At 35.1% G+C, this 25587-nt stretch overlaps 1 protein-coding gene across 1 annotated transcript in view; it reads right to left on the bottom strand.

Annotated features, from left to right (window-relative positions):
* Positions 1–25587, bottom strand: part of Cngl (Cyclic nucleotide-gated ion channel-like) — a 108323-nt gene that overhangs the window by 2776 nt on the left and 79960 nt on the right. The window contains exon 26 of the mRNA XM_073078650.1: positions 392–586. Coding sequence (XP_072934751.1) covers positions 392–586 — 195 coding nt within the window. The remainder of the gene's footprint in view (positions 1–391; positions 587–25587) is intronic.

Raw genomic sequence — 25587 nt, 5'->3', positions numbered from 1 at the left:
TTTACTTATGTTACATTAATATTATTGATGATTAAATTTATTAATTAAATTTATCAAATTTATTAAATATATTAAATTTATTGAGAATGACATGTTAAAAACAAAGTAATAACTATTCCCCTAAGTCTTCCTTTCTTCAATACGTCCTCAACCATTCGGAATTAAGTGGCCATGAGATTTGAGAAAATTTTGATATAATTTTTTTCCAATTCCATTCTCTGAACGAATCTGTGTGTGTCTATGAAATACGGCTCTCAGTGCTCTCACAAAACTTAAAATGGAAAATCCTTCCAATTCCGGTTATTCATCAATGTCGTGGTTGTAAACGTCCACGAACGTACTATTTATTTAGTATGACGTAACTATTTATCAACTTAAAAAATATATGTACCGGTTCTCCTAGGGATCCAAGACGCTGCACCCTCTGGCCAGGACGACTTGGCCGTTCAGTGAAGGAGGTTTCCAGGGATCTCTGGGAGGATTCGCTGATAGAACGCGAAAGCAGGTGAGTCGTGGATGACGAATTGGAGTCTTCTATGTTGGAGTATTCGTCTGGGCTGTCTTCTCGCAAGGGCGTGTCTGACTCCTGCCAATTGATATAAATATTTTTATTATATAAGTATTATAAAGAGGTAAAGTTTGTAGCTTTTTTTTTTTGGAAGTGTTAATCTTTGGAAATACTGAACCGATCACCAAAATTCTTTCACAATCATAAAGCTGCACTATTCAGGAGTGTTATAGGCTATATTATATTATATTATATTATATATATATAATCCTGAACTTACCACTGACTGACTGACATGCCGTTCTCCATGATGCCGGCGAGGAGCGACTTTGTTGTCTATGGCGGGTTTTCTCCTCTCCCCCCCGAGGCAAAGGGAAAAATATGAGATGCCATAGATTCAAGATGGCGGCCGATTTAAAAATTTTAACTTTTTTATTTATTGACTTTATGCTGATGTTTGTTTCTTTTTCGAATAATATTCGGGTGGGTATTACGATGAAATTGGAAAAAAATGAAAAACCAAGATGGCCGCCGAGGTATTTGAGTTTGAAATTTTTCAATTTTCGAGGTGTTTTTGGGAGGTCGTATCTCTTGGGATTTTTAATATTTTGTTGCCATTTTTTTTAAATTTCTCGGATATATCCTCAATTTTGCCAAATCGGATTTATTTTTTTTTTCAACAAGATGGCGGGTCGTCTGTTAGGCGATTTGTAAAATGTATGGAAAAACGGATTTTTTGAAGTGAAATATTCGGAGGTTGGCAACGTTTGAGCGATTTGGTTTGTTCGGGGCGGTCGTGGGGCTCGGTCCGAAGTGTTGCCAGGTTTGAGTTTTTTTTTCCCCACTCTTACAATTTTTCAAACTTTTCATTCAAAAATATGAAAAGTAGAAGGAGAAATATTTTTGATGAAAATTTTTCACTGGAATATTTTTTTTGGCTGTCGTAATGACATTTGACCATTTTCGTCGATGTCGACTGGCAACACTGGCCGCAGGAATTTTTTTTCAGTTTTACGAAAAATCGACTTCCTCGACCTGAAGGAGTGGTGGGGGGTGGGTTTGATGTATGAGTGGAATTTTTTATTTGCTTCCGTGTCTATGGGAAAAATCTGAAACTTTCAAAATTCAAGATGGCGGCCGAGCTGGATTGGGCAACTTTTTTTTTTATTTTGCACCTATCCAAGATCGGTATCGTTTCCGGCTAACTTGAGGGCGACTGATACGATGAAATTAGAAAAAGTTGAAAAAACAAGATGGCCGCCGAGATACTTGAGTTTGAAATTTTTCATTTTTCGAGGTGTGTTCGCGGGGTGGCACTGATGTGTTCTTATAAATATTTTTTTGATTTTTTTTGGTTTTTTTCTCGGATATATGCTCAATTTTACCAAATCGGATTTATTTATTTTTTTAACCAGATGGCGGATCGTTGGTCAGGCAATTTGTAAAATGTATGAAAAAACGCATTTTTTGAATTGAAATATTTTGAGGTTGGCAACATTTCAGCGAATCGCCTTGTATGGGGCGGTTGTGGAGCGTGACTTGTAGTGTTGCCAGGTTTAGGATTTTTTTTCTTCGTTCATACTTATTTTGGAACTTTCCATTCAAAAATGTAAAAAGTAGAAGGAGAAACATTTTTAATGAAAATATTTTACATGGGTATTTGTCAGGGGGGTCGTAATGACATTTGACCATTTTCATCCAAATAAACTGGCAACACTGGGAACTAGATTTTTTTTTTCACTTTTTTGACATTTCGAGTAGCCCAGCCTAAACTATTGGTGGGGGGTAGTAATAATGTATGAGATATTTTTTCGGTAAATAATGGTGGTTATAGAAAAAATGGGAAACATACAAAATTCAAGATGGCGGCCCTCCTGCGATTTTCAACTTTTTTTTTATTCTGCGCGCCTACCTGAGATTGGTGTCATTTCCGACTAATTGTGGGACGACTGTTACGATAAAATTAGAAAAAATTGGAAAAACAAGATGGCCGCCGAGATATTTGAGTTTGAAATCTTTCATTTTTCGAGGTGTGTTTGTGGGGCCGTAGCGCGATGGTTTTAATAATATTTTTTCGACATTTTTATTTTATTGGCCGGAGTGTATCCTCAATTTTATTATATGGCAGTGTCATATTTTTTAACCAGATGGCGGACCTTCTATCAGCCATTTTGTAAAATGTACGAAAAAATGCATTTTTCGAAGTGAAATATTTTGAGGTTGGCAACATTTAAGCGAGTCGCTTTGTATTGAGCGGTTATGGAACTCGGCTCGAAGTGTTGCCAGGTAAAGTTTTTTTTTTCACCTTTTATACATTTTTTGGAACTTTTCATTCAAAAATGTGAAAAGTAGAAGGACAAATATTTTTAATTGAATTTTTTCACAGGACTATTTTTTATGGGTGCCGTAATGACATTTGACCATTTTCGTCTTAATCGCCTGGCAACACTGGGATACAGAATTTTTTTTCACGATTTTCACTTTTTGAGTACTTGGGCGGAAACCGTAGACAGAGCATATAAGTAATGTATGGGAGATATTTTTTATTTCAAATGGACCCTATGTAAAAAATCGAAAATCCAATGTTGCCATATACAAAAAAAATGTTTTCATACAAATGCATTTTCTACAGGATTATCGAAGATTTCAAGCTGTTGCCACCATTTGACATCATTTTTTTGTATGAGGCGCTTAATGGCACTTATAGACTGTACCAATGTGTAAAAAAATCTTTCAGTGTTGCCATACAAAAAATAATAATTTTCATACATGTGCATTTTTGTATGTTACATTTCATGCTGTTGTAAATTTTTGACAACGTTATAATGTATGACGCGTTTGTATGTACTAATAGACTGCACATTTTGGTAAAAAAATATTTTAGTGTTGCCATACAAAAAATAATAATTTTCATACGGATGTATTTTTGTATGTAATATTTCAAGCTGTTGTCTTGTATTGGTAGCATTAGAGTGTATGAGGCGTTTGTAGGTACTAATATTGTGCACATTTTGATATCAAAATATTTTAGTCTTGCCATACAAAAAATAATAATTTTCATACATTTGTATTTTGTATGCGGTGTTTGGGCTGTTGGCTCCCTTTAAAGACCACCGCCACCATGCCCAGCATCACTAAAAGTCAGTTTTCTGTATGAGGCGTTTAATGGTACTTATAGACTGTATAAATTGGTGGAAAAATATTTCAGTGTTGCCATTTAAAAAATAATAATTTTCATGTATATGTATTTTTGTATGTAATATTTCAAGCTGTTGTCTTCATGCCCAGCATCACTAAATGTCAGTATTCTGTATGAGGCGTTTAATGGTACTTATAGACTGTATAAATTGGTGAGAAAATATTTCAGTGTTGCCATATAAAAAATAATAATTTTCATACAAGTGCATTTTTGTATGCCATATTTCAAGCTGTTGTTTCCTTCTGAGGTCATTCCAATGTATGAAGCGTTTGTTGATATCAACAGTTAAGACATTTGGGTAAAAAAATATTTCAGTGTTCACATACAAAAAATAATAATTTTCATACATATGCATTTTTGTATGTAATATTTCAAGCTTTTGTGTATTTTTGACAACCTTATAATGTATGACGCGACTGTAGGTACTAATAGACTTCACATTTAGGTAACAAAATATTTAAGTGTTGCCATACAAAAAATAATAATCTTCATTCATATGTACTTTTGTATGCAATATTTGAAGCTGTTGTCTTGTATTGATGCCATTAAAATGTATGAGGCATTGGTAGATACTAATAATCTGCACATTTTGGTAAAAAAATATTTTAGTGTTGCCATACAAAAAATAATAATTTTCATACATTTGTATTTTTGGATGTAAACTTTGAGTCTGTTGTTTCCCTTTAATGATCACCACCACTATGACCGGCATCATTTGACGTATTTTTTCTGTATGAGGCGTTTAATGGTACATATATACTGTACAAATAAGTGGAAAAATATTTCAGTGTTGCCATACAAAAAATAAAAAAATACATATGCATTTTTGTATGTAATATTTCAAGCTGCTGTCTCCTTCTGACATCATTCCAATTAATGAGGTGTTTGTCGATTTTAACAGTTTGAATATTATGGTGAAAAATTATATCAGTGTTATCATACAAAAGTTCATATGCATGTATTTTTGTATGTAATATTTCAAACTTGTATTCTTTTGATATCATTACAAAGTATGAGGTGTTTGTAGGTATTTATAGTCTGAAAAAAAATCATTTTGTTGAAAAAAATATATCAAAATTGTCAAACAAAAAAATATTTTTTCATACATATGCATTTTTGTATGCAATTTTTCAGGCTCTTCTCTCACTTTAATGACCACCACCACGATGACCGGCACCATTTTACATTTTTTCTTAGTATTTATTGTAAGGTCACATTTATTATTCAACATTATAAAAATAAATTAAATTAAAATTAGTTTAAAACCTTTCACTCGAAAAATAATGCTGGCCACATATTTAATTGGCTGTAACGCTGTACTCGTGATTAAAAAAAAAACAAATGGGTATTATGGCGGGAAACGGCATATGTCAAGAACGATGTTTGTGGAGGTCTTGAAATTAAAAAAAATAACTAGCTTGATTCAAGCCTTTCATTGGAGACACCCCCAACAATTTAGCCAGTGGGATCGCCAGCGTAAAACTGCGTAAGTTAATTTATTGGATATATTTAAATACAACAAATTGAGAATCGATACAAATGTTGGTTGGTACAGATTGTCTTAAGTTTGCTATCTGAGTTTATTAAATAGGCATGTAGTAGCCTAGCCGGCCGTTTTACAGGAATTTGATTGGGTCAAATATTTATGTTTTCATTTTACCTTATTTTGATATAAATCATAATTTATTTTTTAAATATTAATCATATTCGAAGTTCTTACTTACACAGTCGAGATATAAATAGGGCAGTACCGTTGTTATGAGCAAATGTTATATTTGTTTAGAAGAACTTTAATATTATAAGGCAACTTTTGCGTGCTTCAAATTATTAATATTTTGTCATACATTTAACACTTAACGTTTCGGAGTTTGTGTTAAATATTTATACGTATATTACGAATAATTATAAACAGTCCTATATGTGCTTATTGTGCTGATAATATTCGAAAGTAATATTGATTTTTAAAGTTATCGATGTTATATTGTTTAACATTATATTATCCGTATCATAAAAATAAAGGGATTAGGTTATTGAATTTTTGTTCTATTTGCGTTATTCCTAAGTACCATTACGTTACTAACAATTGGAAAAGTATGGTTACAGCTTGTACTTACTTAGTTACATTTTTAAATAGAATTAATTGCAAGTTTTATTTTTGTTTTCATGTTTATATTGGATCAAACAATGGAGAATACCTGTGGTCTTTGGAATGTAATAATAATAGACTGGGCATTCAACACTAAAGTATTTAAATCACTTGTTACCATTTCGGAGGAGAAGAATTCATAGTCAGAGTTCATAGAAGGGTCATAAGATATGAAAGAAGAAAAGCAAGACAAATTGTTTAAATTATTTGGAGAGAAGTAATGGTTATCGATTACAGGGTTTATAAGTATAAGTATATTTCGAAATTTATTTATGAGTCGTTTAAAAAGGTACATATATGATTCAATCTTAATTAGCTAACTTATTGGTATGTTAAGAAAGCAATAACTGGTTTGAAATTATTTATGACTTGAGTTTTTGAGTATTCTATTTATTTGAGTTAAATTGTTTGCGGCTTACGTTACCTATATGAATTTTACTCGTGAATCGTGATTATTCTTTTTGGAGTGTTGCCCTACCATGCACATAGTGGGAAGGGACGTAAGATCTTAGATTCTCTTCTTACGTAATAATTTATAATTATTTATTAACAGACACAGAGAAACAGATTTTGTGGATGTCGTATGTACTCAAGTAAAGGATATAAAATGTAATAATCTTCTACATTTTTGTGAGTTATTAAAGAGGGTTAAAATATAAAATTTACTAAAGAAGGGCCATAATCTATGATGTATATTTGGACATTTTCATGATGCCGTAATGACATTTGACCATTTTTGGCATCAACTGGCAACACTGGCATACAGATTTTTTTTCATGATTTTCACTTTTTGAATAGTTGAGGGAGAACCGTTGACAGAGGATAAACTTTTTACTTAAAATGATCATTACGTAAAAATACACTATCCAATGTTGCCATAATCAAAAGAAATGTTTTCATACAAATGCATTTTCAACAGGATTATCGAATGTTTCAGACTGTTTCCACCATTTGACATCATTTTTTTGTATGAGGCGCTTAATGGTACTTAGGTATATACTGTACCAATGTGTGAAAAAATATTTCAGTGTTGCCATACGAAAAAAATATGCACTATGCATATGTAATCTCTTTTTTTGGGAAGCGTATATGCTGTAAACATCATATTTTTAACTCATTGTTACTTTAAAAAGCTATAATCAGATGAGTTTATTTTTTTTACGCGAAAAAAATGCTGTAAGTTGTGGTATAAACAAAATTAATATTAAAATAAAAAGACGTATTTAGGGATCTGGTCTAAAACTAAAACACTTTAAAATCTTACTTTATTTTTTATTGCAGGTAATGAAAATGTAATTCTTTAACGTTTTAAATATAATTGAAATGACTTAAGAAAAAAATCGTACATTATACGTAATACGTAATTTTAAATAATTTTCACTTAAACGTTATAATTAAACTTTTCTGGTTTTTTAACGCCTCAACTCAACTCATAAAACCTTTCATCTCATCATTGATTAATTTGTCTCTTACGTTATCACTCTTCTAATACATCAACATCTTCCTCGTCTGTTTCTTCTAAACAATATTTTTACTTTAGTACAAGGCTTTATCAGTCCTCCTGATGGTAAGTGGCTACTGTCTGGACTGTATGTTCGTCTGCTACTCCCATATTACATAAAAAGGTACCTATAATACTTCCCTCAAGATACACCTTTTTTTTTGTTGACAAGAGGGGAAACCTTCAAAAGGTACCCTATGCCGTGGGAGCGACACGGGGTTATGTGGGATTCTTACCGCACTAAAACCCCCCCGGTAGTTATCCTCGGCGCTGCATAGCGGACTTCGGGATCTCCAAAGGAACGCAACCGGAGTCTTCTTAGCGGGTTGCCTCATCGGGCTCTGCCCAGGTGAGCATGACGCTCACCACTCGATGTGGCGTGCACGACGGTATGCGACCACACATACTGCCGTTCTTCCCTGGGTAGTTGCCCGGGTGGCTCCAGCTCTCACTTTTGCCACCCGCAATCCCGGAAGCCCCTTTTAGTCGCTCCTTAAGACAGGCAGAGGATACCCTATTCTGGTCCCAGAACTACGGGAACAGATGGGCGTTATCTACGCCCACGGCGACTCCTCCTCCGAGCTGTGCGCTCCCTAGCTCGCTCGGCTTCTTCCTACGTGGACATGACAATGTCGCAGGTGTCATGCTATATCTTGGAGCTATCCAACAATGGCGCTGGAGACAGGTCCGGTCCCACTTTTGACACGAGGATTCGCCGCTGAGACTCCCACGCTGGGCAGTACTGCAGCGTGTGCTATGCGGAATCCTCGTAGGGCCGTCATCTCCCTCTATTCTGTTTAGATACTCACCGAAACGGCCATGTCCGGTGAGTATCTGGGTCAACCGGTATGTTGCATGACCTTTCGCGAAGAGTCAAACCCGAAAGTTCAGTACGATAGCATTGACCACCCGTTGGCGTATGTTGTTACGTGGTCCAAATAGCCGATGATGCTAGCAACCTCCAGATACACTTATACAGGGTGAATTTTTCAAATAGGCCTTCAGGGCTAAATCCGAAACTATAAGGAAAATGCGAAATGCGATAATGCGAAAAATGCTGAAAGGAGTTACGAGGCCGATTTTGATAAAAACTAAAACTGCATCATTCGGTTTTTAAAATATCTTCTTCCTTAGCCGAGAATCGAACGAGTTCATTTTGGAAAATAATTAATTTATATATTATTTCACTATCTGATAGTGTCGCTTATAATGATCAAATTCTGGGAAGTAATGTTATGTGACAAATTAAAGGAAAAGGAAAATTTTGAATAAAATACATATTGGCATACTAATCCTTAAAGATTATACATAACATATGACTTATGTATGGTTGGCAACTAAGTTTATTTTAGGATTTATATTTTAAATAAAAATAGATAATTTATTAATACGTAAATTTTTATTTTTTATTTTTTACAACTTCGTTTCAACGTTACATATGATTTTCTATATCTTTTTGTTAAGTAATCACTAGGATTTTACTTGAAAAAGTCATTCTCCCAAATTGTCAATTTTACATTTGTATTAAACGAAACTCCGCGCAGAGCAAGTTGAAAATCTATTACAATGGTCCTAAAAATAACCTTAACTAAGTCATCAAAAATATAAGTCATATAAAAATATAAATTCTAGAAGAACAAAACGCCCGCTTCTGAATGATTCGAAATATTAGACCAAAAACATTGTTAATACGCGAGATGTTTAAATTAATGAATGGCGGGAACTTAACTGCCAAATTAGTATGAAAAAATATGTATATTCTTAAAATTTACGCTTTTCCTTTAGTTTGTCATTTATCATTACTTCCCAGAATTTGATATTCCAGGATTCCCAGAATTGAATTTGACGTGAAGTTCAAAATACAGTCTAGATCCTTACAGGTTATATAGATTCGATGGTCCGATATAATAACGAAAGTCGAATAGGTAAAGTAAATCCTTTAGTTCATATAAGAAAAACAGTGGTTGTGGATATCCAATAACATTAAAACTGTTAATTTTTAAAACAATATTTTTTGAGGTTTTCACCAGACTTATATGTTAACATCTAGAACCAGCAGCTGAACGTAAATTCAAAAGCACGAAAACGTTTGAGGAGACAAATAACATTACTGACCACAAATTTAACTTACTCAACCCTGTTAATATACAATTATTTTCAACTTAATAAAAGTAAATTATTTGTGCTTGCGCATATATTCAGTATTAAACTCCTTAATCCTGATGATACAGGGATACCATCTTTTCTTTTTTTTTGTTTACGAGGGGGAAACCTTCAAAAGGTACCCTATGCCTAGGGTAGGGTAGGGTAGGTAGGTAGGGTAGCCTAGGTATTCTTACCGCACTAAAACCCCCCCGGTGGCCGTCCTCGGCGCTGCGTAGAGGACTCCGGGATCTCCAAAGGAACGCATCCGGAGTCCTCTTAGCGCGTTGCCCCATCGGGCTCTGCCCAGGTGAGCTTGATGCTCGCCACACCGTCTGGTGGGCACGACGGTATGCGACCACACATACCGCCGTCCTTCCCGGGGTCACTAGCCGGGCGGTTCGAGCTCCCACTCTTGCCGCCCGCAACCCCGGAAGCCCCTTTTAGTCGCCTCTTACGACAGGTAGGGGATACCGTAGCCCTATTCTGGTCCCGGAACAGGGATACCACCTGTCTATTCGGCCATTTAGCGCTCACTTTTTTACACTTCACAATATGGGAGTAACAGACGAGCATGCAGCCCACCTGACGGTGGGTGGCTATTACCTATGGACGTCTGTAATCAACCTCAGATAGAATTATATATTCCTACCTGGAATCGGTCACAGCAGCGCTTAACACTGCTGTTATGAGGTTTAACCACAAAATGCTCTACCACCTTCAATCACTATATATATTTGAATCATGATAAAAAATAATCTTTTACTTTTGTAACATTAGTACAGAAAAAGATAGTAAGTAGGTATGTAGAATTTGTTAGGTTAGGTTAGGTTAGAACATGAAAGAAAATATAAAACATGTAATTTAATTAAAAAATAAAAAATACGAATGCACTAAAAGGGCTGAAGTAGAACTTTTTTAAAACGTGTTACTATTTCGCGAAAAAAAAAATCACAATTTATGCTCCATAAAATATATCACTTCAGTAATTTAAAGTTCCAAACATTATTTTACTTCGTTTAGGGGTAGAGTTTCATTATTTTTTTTCCAGCAAACCAGATACAAAATTTCATAGCGTTTGCTTCAAAATTGACGGTTGTTCAAATGAACTTTCAACCCCGATTTTATCCTCTACGGGGTTGATTTTTAGGAAGGGGATAAATGGGTATGTCCTTGTTCCTATCCAGGAAGCCAAATACTAAATTTTACAGTAGTTGCTTCAAAATTAAAGGATTAAAAAAAAAACTGTCATGACTGCCTATTTTACCCTCTTAGGGGTAGAATTTTCAAAAGGCCTTCCTTAGTACTTATTAACGCTACATACAGAACCTATGTGCAAAATTTCAGAACTCTATGGTCCGTGGTTTCGACTGTACGTTGATTTCCGAAAAATGAATTAGTCATTTAGTTAGTCAGTCAGTCAGTCACCTTGCTGTTATATATATACAAATATGTTTTTATAATCTCCGTTTAATTTCCTTTCATTTGATACCCTGCTCGATAGGTTCGGTTAACTTTATTTTTTAAATGTGTTACTATTTCGCGCCAAAAATCCGCCATTGTGATTTTTTTTTCTAACACCTATCTAAGGACACTCGGGTCATTGAGACGAATATAATGATATCTCAACCCTCGAAATATAAATCTCCAAAAGATCGCAACCGAAGTCTTTTTAGCGCGTTGCCTTGTCGGGCTCCGTCCAGGTGAGCACACGTACTGCCGTCCTTCCCGGAATCGTTGCCCGGGCGGTTCGAGTTCTCACTTTTGCCGCCCGCAACCCTGGAAGTCCTTTAGTCGCTTCTTAAGACAGGCAGAGGATACAGTAACCCTATTCTGGTCCCGGAACTACAGGGACAGATGGGAGTTATGTATGCCCGCGGCGACTCCTCCTCCAAGCTGTGCGCTAGCTCACTCGGCGTCTTCCTTCGTGGACATGACAATGTCGCACGTGATCATGCCGTCCCAAGCTTCGCTACGCTTAACTATAGCTCCAATAATGGTGCCTGACTTTTGTCAAGAGGAACCGCCGCTGAGACTCCCACGCTGGGCAGTTCTGCAGCGTGTGCTATGTCGTCATCTCCCTCTATCCTTTTTAAATACTCACCGAAACGGCAATGTCCGGTGAGTATCTGGGTCAACCGGTATGTTGCATGACCTTTCGCGAAGAGCAAAGCCCGAAAGTTCGGTACGATAGCATTGACCAACCGTTGGCGTATGTTACGTTTACGTGGTTTCAATAGCCGATCATGCTAACAACCGGTCTGGATCTGTTTGACAACCAGTTGAGATTTCGCAGAGGGAGATCCACCGCAGACGTAGTACAGTAGGCGAAGACCCTGGCGAAGAATACAGTTACCCGGGGTGAGGTAATGTTGGCTGTATCACTTGATATGACCAACGTGTTTGACACCCGCCCCTGGAATTGCAAGAGGGTAGCGTCCCATAACCACGGAGGTTCTCCCGGAGAAGACTGTCGGGGACTACTTATCTAGGCGTATGGTGGAATACCCTGGCCAAGACCGGTGGTGTCGGCGGGAAATATGGTGTGGATTTCCACAAGGTTTGATGCTGGGTCCTCTCTTGTGAAATATCGGCTAAAACTGAGTGCTGCGAGGAGCTCCCATTGCGGGTGTCAGCATAGTTCGTTATGTAGACGACACCCTGATGACTGTCTGTAGCGGAAACCATAGGGATGCTTTCCTGCGCGTCACCGCTTGCACGGTATTCATAGTGGGCCGCATACGGCGGTTGTGTTTAAAATCTTGAAAAATCCGAAACTGTGCTTCATGGCAATTATGGCGATGCTTCATGGCCCTCGGAAGGCGCCTCCGCAGGATGCTTATATAGTTGTTTCCGGAATTCATATCGATGTGAGGCCGTTGCGAACGTATCTGGGATTTATCCCGGATGGATAGCCGGTGAAATGTCGGACCCCGCTTTGGATGGACCACTCAGCGCCTGAGGTCGGCGGCGACCTTGGGTAGATTTTCTGCCTTATCTCATGTGAGGCAGCCTACGTGTTGGCGGGAAGTTTGCTCTGGGATTTGGGAGCGATGACCTTTTCGTCGCTACGTTATTTGCGCGAGGAAACACACCAATCCTGGAGCCGCCCGCCCGTGCGACAGGAACTGGAGAGACACAGAGCTGAGCTGCGCCAATGGGTTACCGAGACGAGGAACTCAAGGTTGGTGCATCCTAGAGCCGTCCTGAGGACTATTGAAGCAATTCGTGCGTTATTGAGAAGTGGTTATGTAAGCGCGAGGGCGTCCTGTCTTTCCGTCGGACACACGTACTCTAGGTGTATGGTTGTTGTTGTTGGCGGGTGTCGACGGCCAGATGCCATCACTGTGACGATTACCTCGAAGAGATGGCCCAGCACACGCTAGAGGTAGTGCTGGTGGTTCGCGCTATGGTTGGAAGTGTCTGGTTGCCGGGTCGTGAACGTAATGCTAATGCTTTCTCGTGAACCGTCTCTGAACGTCCAGAGGAACGCCGCGGAGTCTTAGTTGGTAAGAGTCTGACATACCCCTTCTGTTCCCCCGATCTTCTGATTTGATATGCAAGAATCCTCATGGATGCTCTTCTGGATTTCTCCGCGTTAAAAAAATGGGTAGAAGAAATAATTTTAAATATACCTACCTAGCACTTTTTGCCATTAATAGCTTAAATTTTTACAATTTTTTACTAAACAAATACTGAAATTATAATACTCAATTTATACCTAAAATGATACTTATTTTTAATAATTAAATGTACTTTAATGAACACCTAACACGTCCAGCCACTTCGCCTACCGCTCGGCAAATGGAACATTTTCGTCGCCTCCGTCAAAAGGGCGCGAGCACACGTAGTAACATTTAAAAATATCGTAAATATTGTGAAACTTAAATATTGGATGCCTTTAAAATGTTGTAAGATATGTTTTTGTGTCCATTACAAGTGATTAGGTTTAGTTTTTATGTCCATATTTATATGTTTGTGTCCATTACGTAATTAAGGATTTAAATATGACATATTTGTATTTCTTATACCATATAAACGCAGTAACTATAATTCGCCTTTAAATCTCATACCGTGTAAATACTGTAACTGAGCTGGGACTCAAATTCTCAGACCGCGAAAACGCTGTAACCCGTGTTGTGTTTAAATGTTTTGATAGTGAAATTAGTGTAGCAGGCGCAGTACAATAAAACGAAGGACTTTTACAGGGTTACTGCAATTTAAGGTCGAAAAAAAAAACATTAATTTTTCATCGAAATTTTCGCTGTAAATTAATTAAAAATGCTCTTAGAGCTACGAGAGTTGGATCATTCAACGCAGAAAAAAATCTGATTCCAAATATGTACGACTATATAACGTATTTTCGGATTTTTTAGAGTTACAGCAATTATGCATTCCTGCGTCGATATACACTATTTTATGTAATATTTCACGTTGTTGTTTATTTTTGAACACCTTATAATGTATGACGCGTTTGTATGCACTAAAAGACAACACATTTTGGTAAAAAAATATTTTAGTGCTGCCATACAAAAAATAACAATTTTTATAAATAGGTATTTTTGTATGTAATATTTCAAACTGTTGTCTCCTTATTATGTTTTTAAAATGTATGGCTTATAGACAAAAAAATCACGATCCAAATTCTTGGTATTCTGCAAATACGAGTATTAACTCATATCTTTTCCAAACGGCCCCAAAAATTAACAAACTTTCAATAAATATATAGAAACAAAAAAATGTAAAAAATCTTGCACGCAAAACTAAACAAGACACTTCCCCGCGAGCTGCTTTAGCAGCGAGCGCACACAAGCGATACCTAGTTATATATATATAATCCTGAACTTACCACTGACTGACTGACATGCCGTTCTCCATGATGCCGGCGAGGAGCGACTTTGTTGTCTATGGCGGGTTTTCTCCTCTCCCCCCCGAGGCAAAGGGAAAAATATGAGATGCCATAGATTCAAGATGGCGGCCGATTTAAAATTTTTAACTTTTTTATTTATTGACTTTATGCTGATGTTTGTTTCTTTTTCGAATAATATTCGGGTGGGGGTTACGATGAAATTGAAAAAAAATTAAAAATCAAGATGGCCGCCGAGATATTTGAGTTTGAAATTTTTCAATTTTCGAGGTGTTTTTGGGAGGTCGTATCTCTTGGGATTTTTAATATTTTGTTGCCATTTTTTTAAATTTTCTCGGATATGTCCTCAATTTTGCCAAATCGGATTTATTTTTTTTTTTCAACAAGATGGCGGGTCGTCTGTTAGAGCGATTTTTGAAGAAAGAAAAAAATGCATTTTTTGAAGTGAAATATTTTGAGGTTGGCAACATTTCAGCGAATCGCCTTGTATGGGGCGGTTGTGGAGCGTGACTTGAAGTGTTGCCAGGTTTAGGATTTTTTTTCTTCGTTCATACTTTTTTTGGAACTTTCCATTCAAAAATGTAAAAAGTAGAAGGAGAAACATTTTTAATGAAAATATTTTACATGGGTATTTGTCAGGGGGGTCGTAATGACATTTGACCATTTTCATCCAAATTAACTGGCAACACTGGGAGCTAGATTTTTTTTTTCACTTTTTTGACATTTCGAGTAGCCCAGCCTAAACTATTGGTGGGGGGTAGCAATAATGTATGAAATATTTTTTCGGTATATTATGGTGGTTATAGGAAAAATGGGAAACATACAAAATTCAAGATGGCGGCCCTCCTGCGATTTTCAACTTTTTTTTTATTCTGCGCGCCTACCTGAGATTGGTGTCATTTTCGGCTAATTGTGGGACGACTGTTACGATAAAATTAGAAAAAATTGGAAAAACAAGATGGCCGCCGAGATATTTGAGTTTGAAATCTTTCATTTTTCGAGGTGTGTTTGTGGGGTCGTAGCGCGGTGGTTTTATTAATAATTTTTCGATATTTTTGATTTATTGGCCGGATTGTATCCTCAATTTTATCATATGGCAATATTATTTTTTTTAAATCAGATGGCGCACCTTGTGTCAGCCATTTTGTAAAATGTACGAAAAAATGCATTTTTCGAAGTGAAATATTTTGAGGTTGGCAACATTTGAGCGAGTCGCTTTGTATCGGGCGGTCATGGAGCTCGGCTCGAAGTGTTGCCAGGTAAAGTTTTTTTTTTCATCGTTCATACATTTTTTGGAACTTTTCATTCAAAAATGTAAAAAGTAGAAGGAGAAATATTTTTAATGAAATTTCTTCACAGGACAATTTTTTTTGGGCGCCGTAATGACATTTGACCATTTTCATCTTAATTAACTGGCAACACTGGGATACAGAATTTTTTTTCGCGATTTTCACTTTTTGAGTACTTGGGCGGAAACCGTAGACAGAGCATATAAGTAATGTATGGGAGATATTTTTTATTTCAAATGGACCCTATGTAAAAAATCGAAAATCCAATGTTGCCATATACAAAAAAAATGTTTTCATACAAATGCATTTTCTACAGGATTATCGAAGATTTCAGGCTGTTACCACCATTTGAGGTCATTTTTTTGTATGAGGCGCTTAATGGCAGTTATAGACTGTACCAATGTGTAACGAAATATTTCAGTGTTGCCATACAAAAAATAATAATTTTCAAACATGTGCATTTTTGTATGTCACATTTCAAGCTGTTGTAAATTTTTGACAACGTTATAATGTATGACGCGTTTGTATGTACTAATAGACTGCACATTTTGGTAAAAAATATTTTAGTGTTGCCATACAAAAAATATTAATTTTCATACATATGTATTTTTGTACGTAATATTTCAAGCTGTTGTCTTGTATTGGTAACATTAGAATGTATGAGGCGTTTGTACGTACTAATATTGTGCACATTTTGATTAAAAAATATTTTAGTGTTGCCATACAAAAAATAATAATTTTCATACATTTGTATTTTTGTATATGGTGTTTCGGGCTGTTGTCTCCATTTAAAGACCACCACCACCATGCCCAGCATCACTAAACGTCAGTTTTCTGTATGAGGCGTTTAATGGTACTCATAGACTGTACAGATTTTTGGAAAAATATTTCAGTGTTGCCATACAAAAAATAATAATTTTCATACATGTGCATTTTTGTATGGCACATTTCAAGCTGTTGTAATTTTTGACTACGTTATAATGTATCACGCGATTGTAGGTACTAATAGACTTCACATTTTGGTAACAAAATATTTAAGTGTTGCCATATAAAAAATAATAATTTTCATATATATGTATTTTTGTATGCAATATTTCAAGCTGTTGTCTTCTGTTGATATCATTAGAATGTATGAGGCGTTTGTAGGTACTAATATTCTGCACATTTTGATAAAAAAATATTTCAGTGTGGCCATACAAAAAATAGTAATTTTCATACATTTGTATTTTTGTATGTGGTGTTTCGTGCTGTTGTCTCCCTTTAAATACCACCACCACCAAGCCCAGCATCACTAAACGTCCGTTTTCTGTATGAGGCGTTTAATGGTAGTTATAGACTGTATAAATTGGTGGAAAATTATTTCAGTGTTGCCATATAAAAAATAATAATTTTCATACAAGTGTATTTTTGTATGTCATATTTCAAGCTGTTGTTTCCTTTTGATGTCATTCCAATGTATGAGGCGTTTGTAGATACTAGAAGTATTAACATTTGGGTAAAATAATATTTCAGTGTTCCCGTACAAAAAATTATAATTTTCATACATATGCATTTTTGTATGTTATATTTCAAGCTTTTGTATATTTTTGACAACCTTATAATGTATGACGCGATTGTAGGTACTAATAGACTTCACATTTTGGTAACAAAATATTCAAGTGTTGCCATACAAGAAATAATAATTTTCATATATATGTATTTTTGTATGCAATATTTCAAGCTGTTGCCTTCTATTGATATCATTAGAATGTATGAGGCGTTTGTAGGTACTAATATTCTGCACATTTTGATAAAAAAATATTTTAGTGTTGTCATACAAGAAATATTTTTTTTTATAAATAGTTATTTTTGTATATAATATTTCAAGCTTTTGTCTCCTTATTATGTCTTTAAAATGTATGGCTTATAGACAAAAAAATCACGACCCAAATTCTTGGTATTTTGCAAATATTAACTCATATCTTTTCCAAACAGCCCCAATCAGAATTAATAAAACTTCAATATAGGGGAAAAAATGTAAAAAAATTTTGCACGCAAAACTAAAGAAGACAACCGTTCCGCGAGCTGCTTTAGCAGCGAGCGCACACAAGCGATACCTAGTTATTATATATATATAATCCTGGAAGGAATGACATGCGTTCTCCATGTTGCCGTCTAGGAGCGACTTTGTTGTCTATGGCGGGTTTTCTCCTCTCCCCCCCAAGGCAAAGGGAAAAATATGAGATGCCATAGATTCAAGATGGCGGCCGATTTAAAATTTTTAACTTTTTCATTTATTGACTTTATGCTGATGTTTGTTTCTTTTTCGAATAATATTCAGGTGGGTGTTACGATGAAATTGGAAAAAAATGAAAAACCAAGATGGCCGCCGAGATATTTGAGTTTGAATTTTTTCAATTTTCGAGGTGTTTTTCGGAGGTCGTATCTCTTGGGATTTTTAATATTTTGTTGCCATTTTTTAAAATTTTCTCGGATATATCCTCAATTTTGCCAAATCGGATTTTTTTTTTTTTCAACAAGATGGCGGGTCGTCTGTTAGGCGATTTGTAAAATGTATGAAAAAAACAGATTTTTTGAAGTGAAATATTCGGAGGTTGGCAACGTTTGAGCGATTTGCTTTATTCGGGGCGGTCATGGGGCTCGGTCCGAGGTGTTGCCAGGTTTGAGTTTTTTTCTCCCCACTCTTACAATTTTTCAAACTTTTCATTCAAAAATATGAAAAGTAGAAGGAGAAATATTTTTGATGAAAATTTTTCACTGGAATATTTTTTTTGGCTGTCGTAATGACATTTGACCATTTTGGTCGATGTCGACTGGCAACACTGGCCACAGGAATTTTTTTTCAGTTTTACGAAAAATCGACTTCCTCGACCTGAAGGAGTGGTGGGGGGTGGGTTTGATGTATGAGTGGAATTTTTTATTTGCCTCCGTGTCTATGGGAAAAATCTGAAACTTTCAAAATTCAAGATGGCGGCCGAGCTGGATTGGGCAACTTTTTTTTTTATTTTGCTCCTACCCAAGATCGGTATCGTTTCCGGCTAATTGGAGGTAGACTATTTTGATGAAATTCGAAAAAAATGAAAAAACAAGATGGCTGCCGAGATATTTGAATTTGAAATTTTTCATTTTTCGAGGTGTGTTTGCGGGGTGGCACTGATGTGTTTTTTTAAATAATTTTTCGATTTTTTTTTCTTTTTTTGTGGGATATATGCTCAATTTTACCAAATCGGATTTATTTAATTTTTTAACCAGATGGCGGATCGTTCGTCAGGCAATTTGTAAAATGTATGAAAAATCGCATTTTTTTAATTGAAATATTTTGAGGTTGGCAACATTTTAGCGAATCGCCTTGTATGGGGCGGTTGTGGAGCGTGACTTGAAGTGTTGCCAGGTTTAGGTCTTTTTTCTTCGTTCATACTTTTTTTGGAACTTTCCATTCAAAAATATAAAAAGTAGAAGGAGAAACATTTTTAATGAAAATATTTTACATGGGTATTTGTCAGGGGGGTCGTAATGACATTTGACCATTTTCATCCAAATTAACTGGCAACACTGGGAGCTAGATTTTTTTTTTCACTTTTTTGACATTTCGAGTAGCCCAGCCTAAACTATTGGTGGGGGGTAGTAATAATGTATGAAATATTTTTTCGGTATATTATGGTGGTTATGGAAAAAATGGGAAACATACAAAATTCAAGATGGCGGCCCTCCTGCGATTTTCAACTTTTTTTTATTCTGCGCGCCTACCTGAGATTGGTGTCATTTTCGGCTAATTGTGGGACGACTGTTACGATAAAATTAGAAAAAATTGGAAAAACAAGATGGCCGCCGAGATATTTGAGTTTGAAATCTTTCATTTTTCGAGGTGTGTTTGTGGGGTCGTAGCGCGGTGGTTTTATTAATATTTTATCGATATTTTTGATTTATTGGCCGGATTGTATCCTCAATTTTATCATATGGCAATATCATTTTTTTTTAATCAGATGGCGCACCTTGTGTCAGCCATTTTGTAAAATGTACGAAAAAATGCATTTTTCGAAGTGAAATATTTAGAGGTGGCAACATTTGAGCGAGTCGCTTTGTATTGAGCGGTTATGGAGCTCGGCTCGAAGTGTTGCCAGGTAAATTTTTTTTTTTCACCTTTCATACATTTTTTGGAACTTTTCATTCAAAAATGTGAAAAGTAGAAGGAGAAATATTTTTAATTAAATTTTTTCACAGGACTATTTTTTATGGGTGCCGTAATGACATTTGACCATTTTCATCTTAATCAACTGGCAACACTGGGATACAGATTTTTTTTTCACGATTTTCACTTTTTGAGTACTTGGGCGGAAACCGTAGACAGAGCATATAAGTTATGTATGGGAGATATTTTTTATTTCAAATTGACCCTATGTAAAAAATCGAAAATCCAATGTTGCCATATACAAAAAAAATGTTTTCATACAAATGCATTTTCTACAGGATTATCGAAGATTTCAGGCTGTTACCACCATTTGAGGTCATTTTTTTGTATGAGGCGCTTAATGGCAGTTATAGACTGTACCAATGTGTAACGAAATATTTCAGTGTTGCCATACAAAAAATAATAATTTTCAAACATGTGCATTTTTGTATGTCACATTTCAAGCTGTTGTAAATTTTTGACAACGTTATAATGTATGACGCGTTTGTATGTACTAATAGACTGCACATTTTGGTAAAAAAATATTTTAGTGTTGCCATACAAAAAATATTAATTTTCATACATATGTATTTTTGTATGTAATATTTCAAGCTGTTGTCTTGTATTGGTAACATTAGAATGTATGAGGCGTTTGTACGTACTAATATTGTGCACATTTTGATTAAAAAATATTTTAGTGTTGCCATACAAAAAATAATAATTTTCATACATTTGTATTTTTGTATATGGTGTTTCGGGCTGTTGTCTCCCTTTAAAGACCACCACCACCATGCCCAGCATCACTAAACGTCAGTTTTCTGTATGAGGCGTTTAATGGTACTCATAGACTGTACAGATTTTTGGAAAAATATTTCAGTGTTGCCATATAAAAAATAATAATTTTCATACAAGTGCATTTTTGTATGTCATATTTCAAGCTGTTGTTTCCTTTTGATGTCATTCCAATGTAAGAGGCGTTTGTAGATACTAGCAGTTTTAACATTTGGGTAAAAGAATATTTCAGTGTTCCCATACAAAAAATAATAATTTTCATACATATGCATTTTTGTATGTCACATTTCAAGCTGTTGTATATTTTTGACAACCCTATAATATATGACGTGTTTGTATGTACTAATAAACTGCACATTTTGGTAAAAAAATATTTTAATGTTGCAATACAAAAAATAATAATTTTCATATATATGTATTTTTGTATGCAATATTTCAAGCTGTTGCCTTCTATTGATATCATTAGAATTTATGAGGCGTTTGTAGGTACTAATATTCTGCACATTTTTATAAAATAATATTTTAGTGTGGCCATACAAAAAATAATAATTTTCATACATATGTATTTTCTATTAAATATTTCAAGCTGTTGTATATTTTGACAACATTAAAATGTACGATGCGTTTGTAGGTATCAATAGATTTCACATTGTGGTAAAAAAAAAAATCAGTGGTGCCGTACACAAAATAATATTTTTTATACGCATGCATCTTTGTATGTAATATTTAAAACTGTTGTCTCCTTTTGAAGTTATTACCTAATACGTGGCGTTGTTAGCTACTAACAGTTTGAACCCTACGTCAGTAGGATAATATATCTATGGTTTGAACATTTGGGTGAAAATATATTTCAGTGCTGCCATACAAAAAATCGGTTACAGGGTTTATAAGTATATATTTCGGAATTAATTTATGAGTCGTTTAAAATGTATATGATTTAATCTTAATGAGCTAACTTATTTGTATGTTGAGAAAGCAATAACTGGTTTGAAATTTTTTTATGACTTGAGTTTTGGAGTATTCTATTTATTTGAGTTTAATTGGTTGTATGTGTTAAATTGTTTGTGGCTTAAGTTACCTATATGAATTTTACCCGTGATTATTCTTTTTAGAGTGTAGCCCTACCATGCACATAGCAGGAAGGGGCGTAAGATGTTAGATTCTCTTCTTACGTATTAATGTATAATTATTTATTAACAGACACAGACACAGATTTTGTGGATGTAGTATGTAGTCAAGTAAAGGATACAAAATGTATTAATCTTCAACATTTTTGTGACTTTAAAAGAGGGGTAAAATATAAGATTTACTAAAGAAGGGCCATGATCTATTAGGTATATTTGGATATTTTCAAAGGATGGACAGGATAAATATGATATACGATTTACAAAAGAAAGATATAATGTAAGAGGTATATTTTCTGCACTGCTCTGCTCCTATTGATTGTAGCGTGATGAAAAGTATACTATAACCAGCTCAGGAGTATGAAAAATAATTGTATCAAGTTTCGTTAAAATCCGTCGAGTAGTTTTTTTTTCTATAACGGTTATATAGACAGACAGACAAAAATTTTAATGATTGCATTCTTGACATCAGTATCGATCCCTAAATACCCCCTGATAGTTATTTTGGAAATATATTTCTTGTACAGAATTGACCTCTCTACAGATTTATTATAAGTATAGAATTAATATAGATAATATAATATATAGAAATAATGTATGACGCGTTTGTATGTACTAATAGACTACACATTTTGGTAAAAAAATATTTTAGTGTTGTCATACAAGAAATAACAATTTTTATAAATAGTTATTTTTGTATGTAATATTTCAAGCTTTTGTCTCCTTATTATGTCTTTAAAATGTATGGCTTATAGACAAAAAAATCACGACCATTCTTGGTATTTTGCAAATATTAACTCATATCTTTTCCAAACAGCCCCAAACAGAATGAATAAAACTTCAATATAGGGGAAAAAATGTAAAAAAAATTTGCACGCAAAACTAAAGAAGACAACCGTTTCGCGAGCTGCTTTAGCAGCGAGCGCACACAAGCGATACCTAGTTATATATATATAATCCTGAACTTACCACTGACTGACTGACATGCCGTTCTCCATGTTGCCGTCTAGGAGCGACTTTGTTGTCTATGGCGGGTTATCTCCTCTCCCCCCCGAGGCAAAGGGAAAAATATGAGATGCCATAGATTCAAGATGGCGGCCGATTTAAAATTTTTAACTTTTTTATTTATTGACTTTACGCAGATGTTTGTTTCTTTTTCGAATAATATTCGGGTGGGCGTTACGATGAAATTGGAAAAAAATGAAAAACCAAGATGGCCGCCGAGATATTTGAGTTTGAAATTTTTCAATTTTCGAGGTGTTTTTGGGAGGTCGTATCTCTTGGGATTTTTAATATTTTGTTGCCATTTTTTTAAATTTTCTCGGATATATCCTCAATTTTGCCAAATCGGATTTATTTTTTTTTTCAACAAGATGGCGGGTCGTCTGTTAGGCGATTCGTAAAATGTACGAAAAAACGGATTTTTTGAAGTGAAATATTCGGAGGTTGGCAACGTTTGAGCTATTTGGTTTGTTCGGGGCGGTCGTGGGGCTCGGTCCGAAGTGTTGCCAGGTTTGAGTTTTTTTCTCCCCACTCTTACAATTTTTCAAACTTTTCATTCAAAAATATGAAAAGTAGAAGGAGAAATATTTTTGATGAACATTTTTCACAGGAATATTTTTTTTGGCTGTCGTAATGACATTTGACCATTTTCGTCGATGTCGACTGGCAACACTGGCCGCAGGAATTTTTTTTCAGTTTTACGAAAAATCGACTTCATCGACCTGAAGGAGTGGTGGGGGGTGGGTTTGATGTATGAGTGGAATTTTTTGTTTGCCTCCGTGTCTATGGGAAAAATCTGAAACTTTCAAAATTCAAGATGGCGGCCGAGCTGGATTGGGCAACTGTTTTTTTTATTTTGCACCTATCCAAGATCGGTATCGTTTCCGGCTAATTTGAGGGCGACTGATACGATGAAATTAGAAAAAGTTGAAAAAACAAGATGGCCGCCGAGATACTTGAGTTTGAAAATTTTCATTTTTCGAGGTGTGTTCGCGGGGTGGCACTGATGTGTTTTTTTAAATATTTTTTTGATTTTTTTCGTTTTTTTTCTCGGATATATGCTCAATTTTACCAAATCGGATTTATTTATTTTTTTAACCAGATGGCGGATCGTTCGTCAGGCAATTTGTAAAATGTATGAAAAAACGCATTTTTTGAAGTGAAATATTTTGAGGTTGGCAACATTTCAGCGAATCGCCTTGTATGGGGCGGTTGTGGAGCGTGACTTGAAGTGTTGCCAGGTTTAGGTTTTTTTTTCTTTGTTCATACTTTTTTTGGAACTTTCCATTCAAAAATGTAAAAAGTAGAAGGAGAAACATTTTTAATGAAAATATTTTACATGGGTATTTGTCAGGGGGGTCGTAATGACATTTGACCATTTTCATCCAAATTAACTGGCAACACTGGGAGCTAGATTTTTTTTTTCACTTTTTTGACATTTCGAGTAGCCCAGCCTAAACTATTGGTGGGGGGTAGTAATAATGTAAAAGATATTTTTTCGGTATATTATGGTGGTTATAGGAAAAATGGGAAACATACAAAATTCAAGATGGCGGCCCCCCTGCGATTTTCAATTTTTTTTTATTCTGCGCGCCTACCTGAGATTGGTGTCATTTTCGGCTAATTGTGGGACGACAGTTACGATAAAATTAGAAAAAAATTGGAAAAACAAGATGGCCGCCGAGATATTTGAGTTTGAAATCTTTCATTTTTCGAGGTGTGTTTGTGGGGTCGTAGCGCGGTGGTTATATTAATATTTTTTCGATATTTTTGTTTTATTGGCCGGATTGTATCCTCAATATTATCATATGGCAATATTATTTTTTTAAAATCAGATGGCGCATCTTGTGTCAGCCATTTTGTAAAATGTATGAAGAAATGCATTTTTCGAAGTGAAATATTTTGAGGTTGGCAACATTTGAGCGAGTCGCTTTGTATCGGGCAGTCATGGAGCTCGGCTCGAAGTGTTGCCAGGTGAAGTTTTTTTTTTCATCTTTCATACATTTTTTGGAACTTTTCATTCAAAAATGTAAAAAGTAGAAGGAGAAATATTTTTAATGAATTTTTTTCACAGGACTATTTTTTTTGGGTGCCGTAATGACATTTGATAATTTTCATCTTAATCAACTGGCAACACTGGGATACAGAATTTTTTTTCATGATTTTCACTTTTTGAGTACTTGGGCGGAAACCGTAGACAGAGCATATAAGTTATGTATGGGAGATATTTTTTATTTCAAATGGACCCTATGTAAAAAATCGAAAATCCAATGTTGCCATATACAAAAAAAATGTTTTCATACAAATGCATTTTCTACAGGATTATCGAAGATTTCAGGCTGTTGCCACCATTTGACGTCATTTTTTTGTATGAGGCGCTTAATGGCACTTATAGACTGTACCAATGTGTAACGAAATCTTTCAGTGTTGCCATACAAAAAATAATAATTTTTATACATGTGCATTTTTGTATGTTACATTTCATGCTGTTGTAAATTTTTGACAACATTATAATGTATGACGCGTTTGTATGTACTAATATACTGCACATTTTGGTAAAAAAATATTTTAGTGTTGCCATACAAAAAATATTAATTTTCATACGGATGTATTTTTGTATGTAATATTTCAAGCTGTTGTCTTGTATTGGTAGCATTAGAGTGTATGAGGCGTTTGTAGGTACTAATATTCTGCACATTTTGATATCAAAATATTTTAGTCTTGCCATACAAAAAATAATAATTTTCATACATTTGTATTTTCGTATGTGGTGTTTTGGGCTGTTGGCTCCCTTTAAAGACCACCGCCACCATGCCCAGCATCACTAAACGTCAGTTTTCTGTATGAGG

Source organism: Epargyreus clarus, unplaced genomic scaffold (genome assembly GCF_041222505.1).
Source record: "Epargyreus clarus isolate Ecla_fem2 unplaced genomic scaffold, WU_Ecla_fem_2.2 ptg000012l, whole genome shotgun sequence".
Taxonomy (NCBI): Eukaryota; Metazoa; Arthropoda; class Insecta; order Lepidoptera; family Hesperiidae; genus Epargyreus; species Epargyreus clarus.
The sequence above is the reverse complement of the archived record's forward strand: the minus strand, read 5'-3'. Positions and strand labels throughout refer to the sequence as shown.